The sequence below is a fragment of the Fukomys damarensis genome, unplaced genomic scaffold (assembly GCF_012274545.1).
Source record: "Fukomys damarensis isolate Sample0158 unplaced genomic scaffold, DMR_v1.0_HiC HiC_scaffold_19, whole genome shotgun sequence".
Classification (NCBI taxonomy): domain Eukaryota; kingdom Metazoa; phylum Chordata; class Mammalia; order Rodentia; family Bathyergidae; genus Fukomys; species Fukomys damarensis.
In genome coordinates, this window is record NW_022900931.1 from 63,514,266 (window position 1) to 63,530,807 (window position 16,542).

The 16,542-nt window shown below is 42.5% G+C and overlaps 1 protein-coding gene across 1 annotated transcript in view; it reads left to right on the forward strand.

The window, feature by feature from the left end:
• The window catches only part of Sae1 (SUMO1 activating enzyme subunit 1), a 72,091-nt gene that overhangs the window by 13,167 nt on the left and 42,382 nt on the right, over positions 1-16,542 (forward strand). Inside the window, exons 2-5 of the mRNA XM_010640831.3 lie at positions 325-436; positions 4,785-4,958; positions 7,505-7,647; positions 9,147-9,246. Of these exons, the coding sequence (XP_010639133.1) occupies positions 325-436; positions 4,785-4,958; positions 7,505-7,647; positions 9,147-9,246 (529 nt within the window). The remainder of the gene's footprint in view (positions 1-324; positions 437-4,784; positions 4,959-7,504; positions 7,648-9,146; positions 9,247-16,542) is intronic.

The following is a 16,542-nucleotide window of genomic DNA, read 5'->3' on the forward strand; positions in this document are numbered from 1 at the left end:
GGCCTCGCAGAATGCTGAGGTTACAGGTTGCACCACCATGCCTGGCACTTGGGGACATATCTCTGCTTGTTTGTTTCCTCCCCCTTCATGAGGGAGGGACTGTTGTATTTACAATATTGCTGTATTTCAATACCTTAGCGAATACCTCTTGAGTGAATTTGTGCAGGATGGGTTGGGGCCTTTCTGTTCAGTAGATTTGAGGCTGAGGTTTCCCTTCCATGCCTTTTATGAAAACCAAAACTAGTTTCCTGCTATTTTGTTCTTTTATGATTCAGCACGCTCCACCATTCCATATCATCAGGTTAACAGTGTCTCCCTTAACAGGCTTCGGGCCTCCCGTGTGCTTCTGGTCGGCATGAAAGGACTTGGAGCTGAAATCGCCAAGAATCTCATCTTGGCAGGAGTGAAAGGACTGACCATGCTGGATCACGAACAGGTGCACTCTTGCCACCCTATTGCTGCCCTCCTCTTTGTTCTGTAGATTTTGTGGTTGCTTACTTGTGCTGGGAGAGGAAGGCTGTAGTTAATGGCACCATAGCCTTCGGAGATTCAAGGTGATGGCACTGGCTTTGAATTCCAGCTGTATCACATTCTAACTGGATGACACTGGAGACTCAAGGCCACCAGACTGAGCTTGCTAGTTTGCAAAATTGAGTTAATGACATTTCCCTTAGGAAAGTAGTTGTAAGGAGTAGAGAAATGATTTTCCAAAATGTGCCTAAAAATCATGTGAATACTAACTGAAAATACAGACCCAGCTTGCTTACTTATTTTCCTAACCATTAGACAACCAAGAAATTAATGTGAACATTTAAAACTCACTTTATGTGGGTATTCAGGAAGATCTGGAAGTATTTTTGTTTGTTTATTTGGTATGGGGGATTGAACTTGGGACCTTGGGCTTGCCAAGCAGGCAGTGGAACCACTGAGCTAAATCTCTGGCCCAGTTTGTTTATCTCTAAAATGAGGACATTAGTGCTCCTCTGAACTTTCAGTTGAGCTTGTATTGAGCAAGCATCTGAGCGCACCTGCTGGATACCTTGTGATGCTTTAGAAGCATGTTCACAGTTTGCTTTCTAGTCTCAATTTTTTTCTAGAAACCAGAGCATTCTCAGGTAATTTTAGCTAGACATTGAAAGTGTCCTGGAGTTTCTGAGTAGGTCTTAAAGAACAGAGAGTGGTGCATCAAGTTTAAGGGGCTGTGTTTCAGGTAGGGAATGTTAGTGCAAAAGTACCTACCAGTATGGTAGAAATGGAGTATGATAAGCACTCTGGTATTTTTAGAGTATGAGGCCCAACCTGGTGGGGGTGGGGCAGGTTGCCGGTCAAATTTGTGTCAGGAGGGAGGACCCACTGTAAGTTTTCACTCATTCCCCAGTGATCAAGCATATGGAACCTTCAACAAATGTGCCAGGCTCTTTTTACCGGGATTTACTAGATGGACTTTGTAAAGGGAGTTTATAAATTGCTAAATTGCAACGTGAATTACAACCAAGGCCATTAGATTAGCTCTCTGGAGAAGGCCCAGATTGTGGTCTCCCCTACACCGACCCTTCTCAGCTTGTGCAGCTAGATGGAAAAACTACACCCATTCTCCGTTAAGTGCAGTTAGGGTTAGCTCTTCAGAGAGGGGAATATTATAGACAGATAAGTTAGGTAGAAGTATTATAGGCAGTCAGACAGGGATAGGCACTCAAGGGAGTCAGTCCAGAAGATGAGAACACATCAAAAACAGGATTGGCCAGAGATTTAGCTCAGTGGTTCCACCATCTGCTTCTGTAAGTGCAAGGTCCTGAGTTCAATTCTGGTGGGGGGGGCACATGTGAAGAAGATTAAAGTTACAATGACCAGACTTACATTCTTCCCTAAGAAAGTTTGAGATTATTGGTACCACCCTTTTGAGATTTCCCATATAAATAAACCATTACCTCATTAGGGGTGGGCCATCTCCCACCAACTAGGACTGAGACTAAAGACAAGACTAAGACTATAGATTGTGGACCAAGGTTAATGATGTTATCCATAAGCTCTTGCTACTGTTCGATCAGTATTAGCTAAGTGGCTATACTTGTAATCTTATTGGTTGATTATAATTTGACCCACATTGTACCCAGCCCTCGTGACTTTGCTTTATAAAACTTTCTCAGAGAAGTGGGCTCTGTGGCAACCCATTCAGGCCCCCTCCTGTCTCTCAGGAGCTGTTCCTACTTCCCAATAAAATTTCCTGCTCTTTAAAAAAAGTTTCAGTCTTGTGGGTGCTAAAAGCTCATTAAACAGTTTCAAACTGGGGGAGAAGGTAACCTGGTCAGCTTTGGGCTTTATCAGTAATACAGTACATCATTACTATGGGTGTAGGTCCCTAAACAAAATCAATTAAAAAAAAAAAAGATCCAATAAATAGATTTGAGTAGATCACTGATCATTGTGAATTATGTTCAGTGTAAGATACATGGCAGAAGGCCACTTTGAGGTAAAAAGGGTCTGAGCAAAGATCTTGGTGAAAGAGATGACAAGAAGCACATGACTGAGAGAAACTTAGGTGATGTATTCGGTAGAGGTGTACAAACTGGAGTTTAAGAAGAGGCAGGAATAGCTGCAGCACCTGCCATTTTACTGAAAGTTCTTGGCCCTGTTCCACAAGCTGTAGTTGTATTGTTCTCATGGCAACTGGGACTTACTGTTTTACATCATCCCTGTTTTACAGAAAACTGGGAAAGGAAGTGAAGTCCTAGTCCACTCACGTCTCGCAGTTAGTATTGTTGTTGTTGTTGTTGTTGTTGTTGTTGTTGTTGTGGTATTGGGTACTGAACTCGGGACCTTGTGCTTACAAGGTAGGTAGTGGAACCACAGAGCTAATTCCCGACCCCACAGTTAGTGTTGTGTCTAGGACCTGGCCAGTGACTTAGAGCCCATGCCCTTTAGCCACCATTCTGTGCAGGTGCAGTCAGGGAAATAGCAATGATATGAAGACCAGGTTTTGGGCTTGGGTGACTGAATGGATGGTTGATGGCAAATATAAATGGAGTCAGTTATAAAGGATTAAGCTGGGAAAGGTGCCCAGTAATTTAATCCCAGTATTTAAGGAAGCTGAGGCAGGGAGATCTCAGTTTGAGCCCGGATAGTTTAGTAATACCCTGTCAAAACAGATAGAAAAGGGTTAGAGATGTAGCTCAACGGTAGAGCATTTGGTTTGTTTTTTGTTTGTTTTTTGCTACTGGGGATTGAATTCTTGTGCTTTCGAGGCAGGCAGTAGAACCACTGAGCTAAATCCCCAGCCCTATAGAGCATTTGGATTTTAACCTCAAGTGGTGCAGTTTTGGTTTGTTTGTTTGATTGATTGATTGATTTGCTTGCTTGCTTGCAGAACCAGGGATTGAACTCAGGACCTTGTACTTGTCAGGCAGGTGCAGCACCACTGAGCTACATCCCTGACCCCTAATCTCAATACTGCAAAAAAGAAAAGAAAAGAAAAAGGAAGGAAGGCAGGCAAGAAAGAGACCAAGAGAGGGGAGAGGTAGGCAGGCTGTTGGAATATCCAGGAGGAAGTGGCTAGGTGGGCAGTTTGATAAACAACTCAAGGATGAAAGGAAGAAGTCTACACTATTAAGAGGAATTTGAGAAATAAATGCAGATTTGGGTAGACACTAAAAAGAGGCATTGATTTGGTTTATGGAGCTACACAGCGTGAAAAGATGAATGGTTCTGAGATGGGATCCTAGAGACAGTTTGTAGTAAGAGGGCCATATAGAAACTGGACTGTCTCTTGAGAGAGGAGGAAGAGACCCAGGGTTGAGAGGCCTGGGGAGTTAGAGGGGTTTAGAGTGTCATAAGGGAGGTGTAGGTGGATTGACTGTAATGACTAGCATTGGTGGGGTTTAATAAGTGTATGCTCGTTTGTTTTTTTTGTGGGTTGTTTTGTTTTGTTTGTTTAGAGACAGGGTCTCACTATGTAGTTCATCCTGGGCTTGAATTTAATATGTACCCCTGCTGACCTCCCAGCCCAGTGATCCTGCTGCCTCAGCCTCTCAAGTGCTGGGATTGCAGGCGTGCACCGTGTCCAACTGGAGTATATCCTTTTATTTAACAACTTAATTTTCAGCATGCATTTAAATATATGTAGTTCCCCTAATGTACTGAAGGTCACACAGCGAGTAGTTGAACCAGGTACTTTTGGGTTTTACTGTTGTATTTTTTTGTGTGTGCTGGGCATTGACCCAGGGAGTGCTGCGATATATTCCCAGCATTATTTTAAAATCTTACTTAAAACAATCTTGCTAAGTTGTGCAGGCTGGCCTCACACTTGTATTTCTCCTCCCTCAACTTCCCAAGCAGCAGAAGCCAGGCATGGTAGCACCTGACAGAATCTGTGTTTCTACCAGTGGTACCCAGTCATTTTGTTAGAAGCTAGAAATGTAAGCAAATTGTAATGGAAGAAAGGCCTTCGTTGAGAGCAAATTTTCCTTATAAACACAAGGGGGTGCTCTTTAACTATCAATGACCAGTTTGAAAAAGTTAAATGTCCTGCTTTAAATCTCAGAAAAGTGTAGGGAGTCTGTATTCGGCAAATTGCCCTGGGAACAGTAATACAATTAGCTATCCTTTAAGATAGGAAGTTTAGGGCCAGGGATTTAGCTCAGCGGTTCAGTGGCCTGCCTTGCAAGCGCAATGACCCGAGTTCAATCCTTGGTACCAAAAAAAAAAAGAAGAAGAAGAAGAAGAAGTTTATTGTCTTTGAAATTTATTTTCCAGGAAAAAAAATCAAGAATTAAAAATATTATTCCTAGGTATCTCCAGATGATCCTGGAGCTCAGTTCCTGATTCGTACTGGGTCCATTGGCCGAAATAGAGCTGAAGCGTCTTTGGAAAGAGCCCAGAATCTCAACCCCATGGTGGATGTGAAAGTGGACACTGAGGATATCGAGAAAAAACCTGAGTCATTTTTCACTCAATTTGATGCTGTAAGTTTGTTAATGTAAAGCTTGTTAGGGGAATTAAGCAAATTAAAGCACTAAGTTATAGGTGTTTTAGAGCCTTCAGATCTTAAATTCTGAACTTTTTCTCAAGCACATTTTTAAGCTCCTCTGTTCTAGCTGTGTGTACCGCATGAGTATGTTGCTAGGTAGATCCCATCTGTTGGACGTGCTGTGGTTGTGACGAGTTGTCTGCTGGCTTCTCCGGGCATATGTCCCCCAAAGCACGTTTCAGCTTTGGTGTTTTGTCTTCCTTCTAGAATCTTTGCACATATCTTAGATATATAATATTATAAATGTTTTCTCCCCAAAACATAACAAGTTAATTTCAGTGGCAGAGGCACTTTTTTGTTAGAAATACAGTATCAAACTATAGCAAATGTTTAGTCTTAAGAAAAAGCATACCTTATTTTGGCCTGTGGCTGCCTTATTTTCACAATCACTTTGACCATGGATAACAAGGCAAACTCACTTTAGTCATAAGTCCAAGTCCCTGGATTTGGCTCAGTGATGCAGTGCCTACCTGGCAAGTACATGTCCTGAGTTCAATCTCTGGTACCAAAAAACGAAAAGAATATATAAGTCCAGTGAGGCATAGCCAGCCTCATTTACTTTCACTGACAATTCTATGCAGAGGTGAAAGGAGAAGTTAAATTCTCTGTAAGTGTCTGATCTTTCAGACAGTACGCTGTATCCTGGGAAAGCTTAACAAATCCAGGAAATCCAGGTTAACGTGAAGGGTCATGAAGGAGGTACTTGTTTTTAAGTGCAAGGCCTATTATGCACAAAGTTAGGATTTGGGTTTGGCTAGTTTTTCACATTTTTTTTGTTTTATTTTGGAGACAGGATCTTGCTATATAGTTCAGATTGGTCTTGCATTCACTATGTATTCTAGGCTGACCATGAACTTGTGATCCTCCTGCTTCAGCCCCAAGTGCTGGGATTTCAGAGGTGCACCACCAGGCCCAGCGTTACACTGTTGTATTTTATAGTATGCATACATCTAACCAACATGGACTTGGGACAATGGATCTGTGCCTTTGTCCTTTATCTCATCCCTTCTATTTTATAACTCCAGGTATCGAGGCACTCTCCACTTCAATCTTAGTCTTCTCTTCATTTCCTTATGCATAGTATCCACATTTGGTTTATTTGAGATGTCCCTGGAACTTGTAGGTTTAGAGACAAGGTTTGTAAGAACAGATGAGTATGGCCAGGTAATGCACATGCGTGGGATGAGGGTGATTCCTCTGCGGGGCGTTTGCTGGTCCACACAGGTGTTCTAATCACTTTTGAATCTGCAGGGTTCTATTTCATCAGTTGGTTGTATGTTCCCTGTGACTTGCTTACCTTTCAGATGTGATTCTTCCTTGGGTGGCTGCATCCTTTGAAACAGCCAAGGAACACATTTCTGAGTGTTTTTCTTTTTTTTTTCTTTCTGTGAGTGTTATTTCAGTACCCAGTCTGCTAGACAACAGCAAAGAGGCTCTATCGACTGAACATGGCCTTATGTTCAAGAGAAAGCATGTGCAGTTTAGAAGCTAGCTTTCTTGCTTCACTCCCTCCCTTTCCCTCCCTCCCTCCCTCCCTCCGTCCTCCTATCCTTCCTTCCTCAGTACTGGGAATTGAACCCAGTGCCTCATTTATGTTATGCCCATGCTGTACCCCTGAGCTACATTCCTAGTCCCAAAGTTATCTTTTTTGGGGGGGTAACGGGGATCTAACTAAGGACCTTGCCTTTGCGAGGCAGGTGGCACCACTGAGCTAAATCCCAGCCTCCCAAAGTTATCTTTTGATGGCTATCACAAAGCTTCTCCTGAAAAGATAGTGTTTTATGCAGTAGAACTTGGCTATTTGCAGCATAGCAGGCTATTGGAACACAACCTAGAGGTTGCAGAACAGCACTGATAGCTCCATTGAATCACTGGTTTATTGTCTAAGTCAAAATGGAAGGTTGTTTGCCCTGTAACCTTTTCTTTTGTTCTTTAGTTTAGATAAAGTTTCATAAAGTTGCACACCAAAATCTGTAGAAAAATCACAACAGGATTTATCTTCTTAACATATCAATCAATAGACGGAGGAATGTTCTTCTTCTATGGAAATATGACCTTTGGGTCAGTTTAAAAAACTGTTTTTGCTTCTCTGAGTTTTAATAGGTTTAGTCTCTAGTTTAGAGATAGCTTGCCAAATTATTGCTATCTTTTTCATGACAACTGTGCAGTTTGTATATATTCATGGATTAAGGGAAACATTCATGAAATAGCTTTTACTTTTTTACGGCTTTTACTTTTGTAGCTAAACATTTCTTTTGATTGAAGAAAGTGACTATCACATAATTTACATTTTTTACACACTGAAAGCTGTAATTTCTCTTTGGTCTTCTACCCAGAGCATGCAAAGAACCTGTTGTACCAGTTTGAAACGCTTTCAGTATGCCCTGAGAGACTGACTGTTCACTGAGGTTTATTTAGACATGAGGGCAGTGATTCACAGTTTGCAAAACTCACACCCACCCAATTTCTTTCTTCCTGCAGGTGTGCCTGACATGCTGTTCCAGGGATATCATAGTTAATGTTGACCAGATCTGTCACAAAAACAGCATCAAATTCTTCACAGGAGATGTTTTTGGCTACCATGGATACACATTTGCCAATCTTGGAGAGCATGAGTTTGTAGAGTAAGTTGAGTGTGGAAAGGAGAATAGAGTATTTCCAAGTTTAGTTTTATTTATTGGTAGGAATCATAGCATCTAAGGAAAGTATTTCACGGTAATACTTAGAACATCCTCAAATCAAGCCATTGACAATTTATTGAATACAATAGGCTGTGGGTTCAAAATTGTAGGAAGTTTGGCCCTTGCCCTCCAGAATGAGTCTGATGATCTAAAGCCTACAGCAAGTTGTATCCCGAGTATACCATGTGAGTATTTGATCAGTCTGGCCCTGAGGTGCTGAACCTATTTTTTCAGCATAGGAAGAGCATGCCTTCAGTTTGAAGGGTAGTAGATGGATAGCCCTGGAGCTTCCTCAACAGAGATGTACCTTGGAAAAGCTTCTGTGTCCATCTGTATATTACTCTAGTGGAATGAACAGACCTTCTCCTTCATTTCAGATACTGAGGCTGCAGACTGGTAATTCTCACTTGATGGGGCCTGTACTGTTTTGAATTTGTAGCTTCTGCATGAAAGATGGCAGGTGATGCAGTATTGTAAAACTATGTGAGTTGGTTCTTTTGGCTGTAGTTTCTGACACATACTCTTCCCCCACCCCAACTTGCTAATGAGAGGTGAAGAGAGGCTGGTGTAGTGGGGTAGAGCTTCCTGCCCAGAGCCTGAGAATTGCCCTCTCTTGTTCAGTCTCTCAGGGAAGTAACCAAGATTTCTCTTACCAATAAATTAAAAATGAAGGAAGGAGAAACATGTTCAAGATATCTCCTAGTTAGAGCATTGTATGGCTTTGGAAATATCTCCTTCTTTGGATATATTATAAGTAAAGATACAGTAACGAAAAGTTGGGTAAGTAAACATGGGCTTGCCACAGCATAAGGAAGGAATTAAGGTTGGATTGCAGTTTTTTTAATTTTTTATTTTTTGGGGTACCAGGGATTGAACTTGGGTTCTTCTGCTTGCGAGGCAGGCAGTGGAACCACTGAGCTAAATTCCCGGCCCTTTTTTGTTGTTTTTTGAAACAGGGTCTGGCTATGTAGTTTAAGCTGGCCTTCAACTCACTGTGTAGCCTAGGCTGGTCTTAAACTTGTGGTGATCCTCTTGTCTTAGCCTCTGAGTGCTTGGACCTCTGAATGCCAAACAAAGCTGAATATTTCTTTTATGATTCCATTGGGATGGTTTAAAGTAATTGCTTTCATTTATTGAGAGCTTATACGTGCAGGGCAGTGTGCTGAGTAGTTTATATTATTATACTTCTTGCATTAATGGTATCAGGGACTGTTGTTTCCACAGAGTGGGTCACCAATTTATCAGGTAGTTTGTGACAGGGTTGGGATTTGAACCCACGTCTATTTGACTTCAAAGATTTTGCTCTTTACCCACCATCCTACACAGTGCTGGTAATACTTTTTTTAAGAAATCATGGCAGGGGCTGGGGATTTAGCTCAGTGGTGCCATTGCCAACATTGCAAGCACAAGCTCTTGAGTTCCCTCCCCTTGTCATCCTCTAGGGAGAAAACCAAAGTTGCCAAAGTTAGCCAAGGAGTAGAGGATGGACCTGACACCAAGAGAGCAAAACTTGATTCATCTGAGACTACAATGGTCAAAAAGGTAGGTACTTGCCACGTGGGGAGGGGAGGTCAGAAACCCTGGGGCTTAGTGGGGTTGCAAGGCCTTGTCAATTGCAAATGAGAAAAGCGAGGCCAGTGGAGCAGTCTTGAGGGCAAGGCCCATCTTTATCCCTTCAAACTGGCTGTTGCCTAGTGCCAGTCAACTGTTACTCTGAGGGGAGGAGTTCCAGATGTGAATTTTCAAGAGAATCGCAAATGCTGTTTTTTATATGCACTGCCCGGATTTTTTAACACTGGCAGCCTGCTGAAATTGCTTTGAATGCTGTTTGGAGGCCAAACAGAACACGCCTCTGTGGCTTATCTGGACTACTAGTTTTGACCTCTCCTGCATGGAGTAGTATCAGAAAGATTGTTGTGAGCAGAAGCTATTGCTTTTATACAAATAATTTTTTTCATATAGACAATTTGATAAGTCCTAAGTGCTGGAGCCAGTTTAACACCTCCTCCCATTGAATTCAGGACGGGTCAGGTGCTCTACCACTGAGCTGTATATCCTTTGTCCTCTTTTTTTTTTTTCCCCCCAAAACATTTTCCCTAGTCCTTTTTTTAATTTGTATTTTCAGATAGTATCTCACTAAATTTCCTGGGCTGGCCTCAAACTTGTGAGCCTCCTGACTAAGCCTCTTTGAATAGCTTGATTCTAGGCAATGTGCCATCATACCCTGGCTGATTTCATCAAATAATAGTTGATAATACTTATTATAAATAAATAATTTGTGTGTGTGTGTGTGTGTGTGTGTGTGTGTGTGTGTGTGTGTGTCCTAGTGGTTGAACCCATAGCTTTGAGCTTCTAATGAAGCACTCCAGGGCTGGGGATTTAGCTCAGTGGTGCTATCGCCTGCCTCATAAGCACAAGGTCCCTAGTTTGATCCCCAGTACCCCACAAAGAGAGGAAGCACTCTACCATGGATCTGCGTACTGAGTCCTCTTTTTTTTCTTGGAGACGGTCCCACCAAGCTGCTTGGGGCAGTCTCAAATTTATGTTCCTCAAGTACTTAGGATTAGGGGCATACCCATCCCACCTTTAGTACTGAAGATTAAACCCAGAGTTAGTCTACCACTGAGCAAGATCCCTAGCCCTTTTGTGTTTTTTGTTTTTTGTTTGTTTTCAGACAGGGTCTCACTGTGTAGTCCAGACTGATCTGGAACTCACTATGTAGCCCAGGCTGGTTTCAACTCACAGCGATCCTCCTGCCTCAGCCTCCTTAGTAGCTGAGATTTCACGCCTCTGCTACCATACACAGTTTAGTTATATGCTTTTTAATGTGGTTTACTTTAGGGGTTTAACCTCTGTTTGGATCTGGTGCATGAACTTAATTTATTTTAAGGAGTGGGAAAAGAATCAGAAGTTGATGGTTTCTGTAGCTAGTATTGGAGCCTGAGAAGGGAATCATGAGATGGGAAAAACAATTTGAAGTGGCCTGAATTGGTTTTGTTGAACTGAGAGGAAAGACATGACCAAGCCTATATTTGCTTTTTGCTTTGTAGATTTAAATGTTGAGGAAAAAAACCCAGCTGGTCATAATGTCAAGTTAAAATTGCTCTAAAGGGGACATTCTAAAGAGTGCAGAAACCACTAAAGAGACTTACAGAAAACCACAAAAGTGGAACTCTTAGTGACTCCAGCAAGGCAGTGCTGGAGATTTTTTTTCTTTTTCTTTTTGTGTTTGTAGTGGAATAGCTTGATACTGTGAGTGTGATACAGAAGAATTATTAAGCCCTAATTTTAGTGTCTATTCACAGGACCGTAATTATCCAGAGTTGAACATTGGAGTTTTGGCCAAAACTTTGGTCCCGTCCCCCCTCCATAGAGGCTCAGTCAAGCAGTCAGGCTTCATCTGAATAGCTCCATGAGTTTGATGAGGGCAGATAAATTGTTAACAAACAGAGGAGTACAAAAGCAGCTTTGTGGGTGCTGTCAGTTTATAAATCACACCCTCTTACAAGTCTGACATTTGGCCCTGGTGTGCAGGGTTTTATGGCTTAAGGGCTTCTCTGATTGAGGCTTCTTTTACATTCAAATGCAGAGCCCCTAGCTTTGTTAGCCATTCACAGCTGGAAGTTTCCCTGGAGTCAGTTCTGATGGTGCCCACTGGGGTGGATCTGGAAACCTCTTTTGGGAGCCACTTTATCTCACTATAAGGAGAGTGTGGCAGCCCCAGCAGGCGCTTTTACCATTCCTCCTCAGGGCGCTACAGTCTGAACTTTTTGTGCAGCCTCTTCCTACATGGGGCTGAATTTGAAGGTATCAAAATATTCCCCAGCTGACATTGTTAGTCAGCTGTTACACTTGTACAATTCAAGCCTGGATTCCAACCCCAAGCCCAAGGTTGCGAGACATTCAATACATTCCTGATGACAATCCCTGGGATTCCAAACCTTGTCTTTGTGTGGCTTTACTGAGAGAGCACTCTAGAAAGGCTAGGCCAAACTGGGTTTCAGCTATGGCTTTTTTACCTTATAATAACATGTCTCTTTCATTTTGGCAGAAGTGGCCCTGTGATTTTGAAGTTATGCTTGAACTAAAAAATTCTGGATTCAGATTCGACCCTTTGGGCTAAATTGTACAGAGTAACTAGTTGGATTATGCAGAGAATACAGAATGGGGATGGGATAGAAGCCACTTCCTTTTCCTGTGAAAGATTTCTGGTTAGAGTTCCCTTCCCTTCCCCCCATCCCTAGGTTAAATGAAATGTTATAAAGCCACTTTTGCTTCAAGGTACACTTTGTGCTCCTAAATTAGAAACTTTAAAAAACAAAGAGGAAACACAAGTTGTGGTTTTCACACCATCTAGGAAGATACTGGGCTTTTCTATTATATGTGCCATCATGGTAAATAAGGCAGTAGGAAAATGCCTAGGCTGCTCGTAGTTTGTTTGCTTCCTTTAGTACCCAGGAGACATCATAAGACAGATTTAATCAAAATTGAATTGTCACAAGCCTGATACAGACACTACTGTGCAACAGATAAAGAAGACCAATGAAGTGGGTATTGTGTGTGTGGTGACAGGCCTGTAATCCCAGCAGTCTTGGAGGCTGAGGCAGGAGAATTGAGTTTGAGCCCAGCCTGGGCAGTTTGCTTAGGGTGGGCAATTTTGAGGCTGTCCCAGAATTACTAAAAATTTTAAAAAAGGGATTGGGGATGTAGTTCAGCATGAGGGCCCTAGGTTCAGTCTCCAGTACCACTGGGGCGGGGGAGGATGAAGTGGTAGTAAGGAAGTATCCAAAAAGGATTTTCCAGAGGAAATGTTTGAGTTGGCATGAGAGGTGCAAATTTGGCAGTCACCAAACCTAGACAAATATTCCCCCAGAGGAGGAGGATAAACAAAATGACAGATGCAGACAAATGGCAGAGTCACTCTAGCTTTCCTCGCCCAAAACAGCCAGCTCTATGAGATATAAAATGCCTATTATATGTGTGGAGTACAGGAAAGCACATCTGGTCCTGTTGCCCAGGTCCACAGCTGATGGAAAGGCCTGAAGAAACTTACTGACCTGCCCAGTGCCCCAGCTGTGGAGGAAGTAAGGCAGAAGTGAGGACTAGGCAGAAAGGAGACCGCTTCTCTGCCTCATGAACTCTTCCCAGGACTCTTACTGACTCATCCTGAAAATGTTTTTCCTGCAAACATGCAAGCTTTTTCTGCTGAAGAGTGGGGTAGACTTCTTATTTCAGCCTGGGGACCTCTCAGACTCAGCCTAGTGACGGAATGAGTAGGGTGAGAGTATAGACAGTGTGAATCCCTTGAAAGTTTGTAGGGTAACCTGAAGTTTTGTGAGGATGATGGAATAAAAGATACGAAAATTGGAGTCATTCTGGAGAATGATTTGGATATAAGGCCACTGTCTTGCCCATATTGCTTGCTGCTCTTGTTTCTGTTTTGTGGATTGTCCATGTTACTAAAAACTGTTGGAGATGATTTTTTTTTGAGACAGAGTTTCTCTATGTAGTGCAGGCTGACCTTGTACTCACTGTGTAGCCCAGGCTGGCCTCAAACTCATGCTAGGTCTCTTCTCTCAGCCTCCCAGATGCTGGGACATAGACATGCCCCTTGTCGGGCTGTTGGACATGATTAAACACCTGGCAATGGCTACTCTATCATAGGTCTTTAAAATTTAGATACGCCACATGGGATTTGTCTGTGATGTACCAAGGAACGCAGAAGATTTGTTTTTATGTCAGCTTCTGAAATACTGCGTGGCGACTTTACTACTCTTTCATGAATTATTTGAGAAATTGCACAGTTGAAGAGTGATTCTTTTTTTTTTTTTCCCCCCTCTTTTGCTTGCCAGGTGTGGTGGCACATGCCTGTAATCCCAGCACTTGGGAGGCTGAGGCAGGAGGATCGCTGTGAGTTTGAGACAGGCCTGGGCTACACAGTGAGTTCCAGGTCAGTTTCGACTATGTAGTGAGACCCTGTCTCAAAAAAAAAGTACTAAGCTAAATCCCTTGCCTTCTGTTTGTCTGTCTGTCTTTCTTTCTTTCTTTTCTTTTTTTTTATTTTAAATTGAATTTATTGGTACATTCTAGGTAGACAGTACAGTTACATTCATTACTGGGATCTTGTACCTTTATATGCCAGGTCTTGGTTCTCATTTTTACCCCTTGTCCCCACCCTCCCTTCTGTCTTTCTTTCTTTGCAGCATTCGGAATTGAACTTAGGGCTGGTTCCCCAGCCATTTATAGAATTTTGTATTTAGAGACAGGGTCCATCTGTGTTGCCCAGGCTGACCTCAAACTTAAGATCCTCCTGCCTCTGCCTCCCAGAGAGCTGAAATTATAGGCATGTGTCACAGTGCCCAGCAGTTCTGAGGGCAAGGCCCCCTGGACCCTCCTTCCCCCATACTAGAAATTGAACTCAGGACCTTGCACTTCCAGTGAGGGAGTGGTACCACTGAGTTCCATCCCTGGCCCCTGAGAGTTTTCTTTAAGCCTTGTTTTGTTTTAATTTTTAGGAGCAGCAATGGTAGGTTTGTATATTTAGAACCAAAGTATCCCTGCATTAATTAGAGGGCTATTGGAGTAGTGCAGAATAACAAATGTGATCTGAGAAGGCAAATGGAATTACCAGTGGTGCTGGGATCAGTTCAGCACTGGCGGTCCTGGGCTTTAGTGCTGTCATTGATGTATTTATTCACTCTGTGATTCCCAGAAGAGAATTTCACATTGGCCTGGCTGGAACCATTTGCCTACCCACCTCTAGCTATCACCTATAGCTGGGAACTAGCATACATCACAGAGAGGGCAACCAAGGGGCCTTCTTCCCAGGCACCATAGAACATCTCTGAAAGTCACCCCAGATGGTAAATTAATTTGCTAAGGTCACAAGTTAGAGGTAGAATTGGGAATAGCTCTGCCCTTAGACCCAGGCAAAAAGGACCTCTGCCCTTGGCCCTAGTGCTCCAAAAGACCCGCCCTGGCCTTTTTCCAGCCATTCCCTTCATGAGATCAAGGCTTTGTGTCTACCTGGAGCACAATCACCGTACCCTCTTGTTCTAGGCCCCTCTCCGAATCTTGCTTAGACAACCCTAAGGGTGCTCAGCAGGTGTTTTATGGGCTTCTCCCCGGTCTACCTCCATGGTGCTGTAGGCTTTGTCTAGTGGCCAGATGCCTTGGTCTGAGAAGCAAATGTTTTTGGTGGGGAAGGAGGAGCTCAGTGGGTACCTTCAGAAACCCTTTCAGAGGTGGGCAGAAAAGGGGAGCTAGCTGGGGATAGGTGGTACACAGACCTTCCAAGGGGTTGAGCATTCCCATTTTGAACTAAACCTTCCGGGGAGTTATGAAGAAAGTATATTTGTCAAGACAGGAGAATGTAATATACTTTATTTAATTACTTGTTAGTGTAGACCTCATAAAAATGTGTCCTCATTTATATTCTTTCCCTGAAAGAAGTAGCTATCAGGCAGCTCTGCCTGGGCCTGAGACTGAAACACAGCTCCCTGCCCCCTACTCCACCATAGTGGCCTGTGGAATCCGTGAATTCTGAGCACTGTCCATAATAGTCAGGCTAACAACACAGACTCTTGATAGGTTTTGAAACTTGGTGAACACTTGTTTCCTCACTCTAATGGCATTCCTGGACCATTATGCTGATGTCTTGATCAGTGTTGTAAGACTTATTGAGAAGGGCCTGTCAGTCTACATAAGCATTAAATGCCATCAGGCTATGTGACTTACCTTTTGACATCAAACAGACTCATTGACCAGAAAGTCTGATAGCAGTACCAACATCTTGTATAATAGTTTTTGCAGTAGACCAAAACCCCAAAGGGACATTTATGAGGAGGCAGAAAGCTACCTAAAACCATGACTATTTTATCTTCACTACTGTTTGAGTTTTCGTCTGTCAAATCCATTTTGGTCTTTAGCAGGCTTTGTGAACTGCCTAGTAGCTGGTAGACCTCGCTTCACTTAGTTTCATAAAATGCACTTAGCAGGTCTGGTGTGGTCATGAATACTTATAATCCCAGGGCTTGAGAGCTGAGGCAGGAGGATCACTGAGTTGAAGGTCAGCCTGACTACAGAGTGAGACTTTGCCTCAAAACAAATCCAAAAAATTACAGTGTTACCATGATTTTACAATTATTTGTGGAGGGGGTGAAGGACAAGAAATGAAGAAAGATCTGCACCTCTAAGTTCCAAAGGATGCACGTGCCATTATAGTTAAGCATTTGAAAAGTAGCTGCAGAGAGTACTAAGAACTGTTTTATTTGAATTATTTGAGGGTAAGAGGCCAACACAATGCCCCACCTAATACTCCCAAATATTTTAGTCTATATTTTCTCCAGAGTGTTCTATAAAACACAAACCAGCCATCACAAGAGAAATCAGATTTATATATCACTGCCTTCCAGTTGTCAGATTTTAACAATTTTTACCAGTTGTTCTAGAGTATTTAACCAGTTCTGGTAAGATCCTTAATGGTGCCAGGATCCAGTTGAGGATCATACATACACTTGGATTTTCACAATACCTTTGAAAAGTATAAGCCATTTTGAAAAATGTCCCTTTCAGTTTATCTGATGTTTTCTTATGATTCGATTATGTGAATAACATGTATTTTGTGGAGAGGCACTTAACCATGTTAATATCTCATATTCTTCATCAAACTTCTAGCTAATTTAGTTCATTTTAGGTCTGTAAACTAATGGATTCCAGGGCTGGAGATTTAGCTCAGTGGTTCTGCCACCTGCCTTGCAAGTGCAAGTTCCCAATTTTGATCCCCAGTACCAAAAAACAAAATGGAAAAAAAAAAAAAAAAAAGACAACAATTTAATT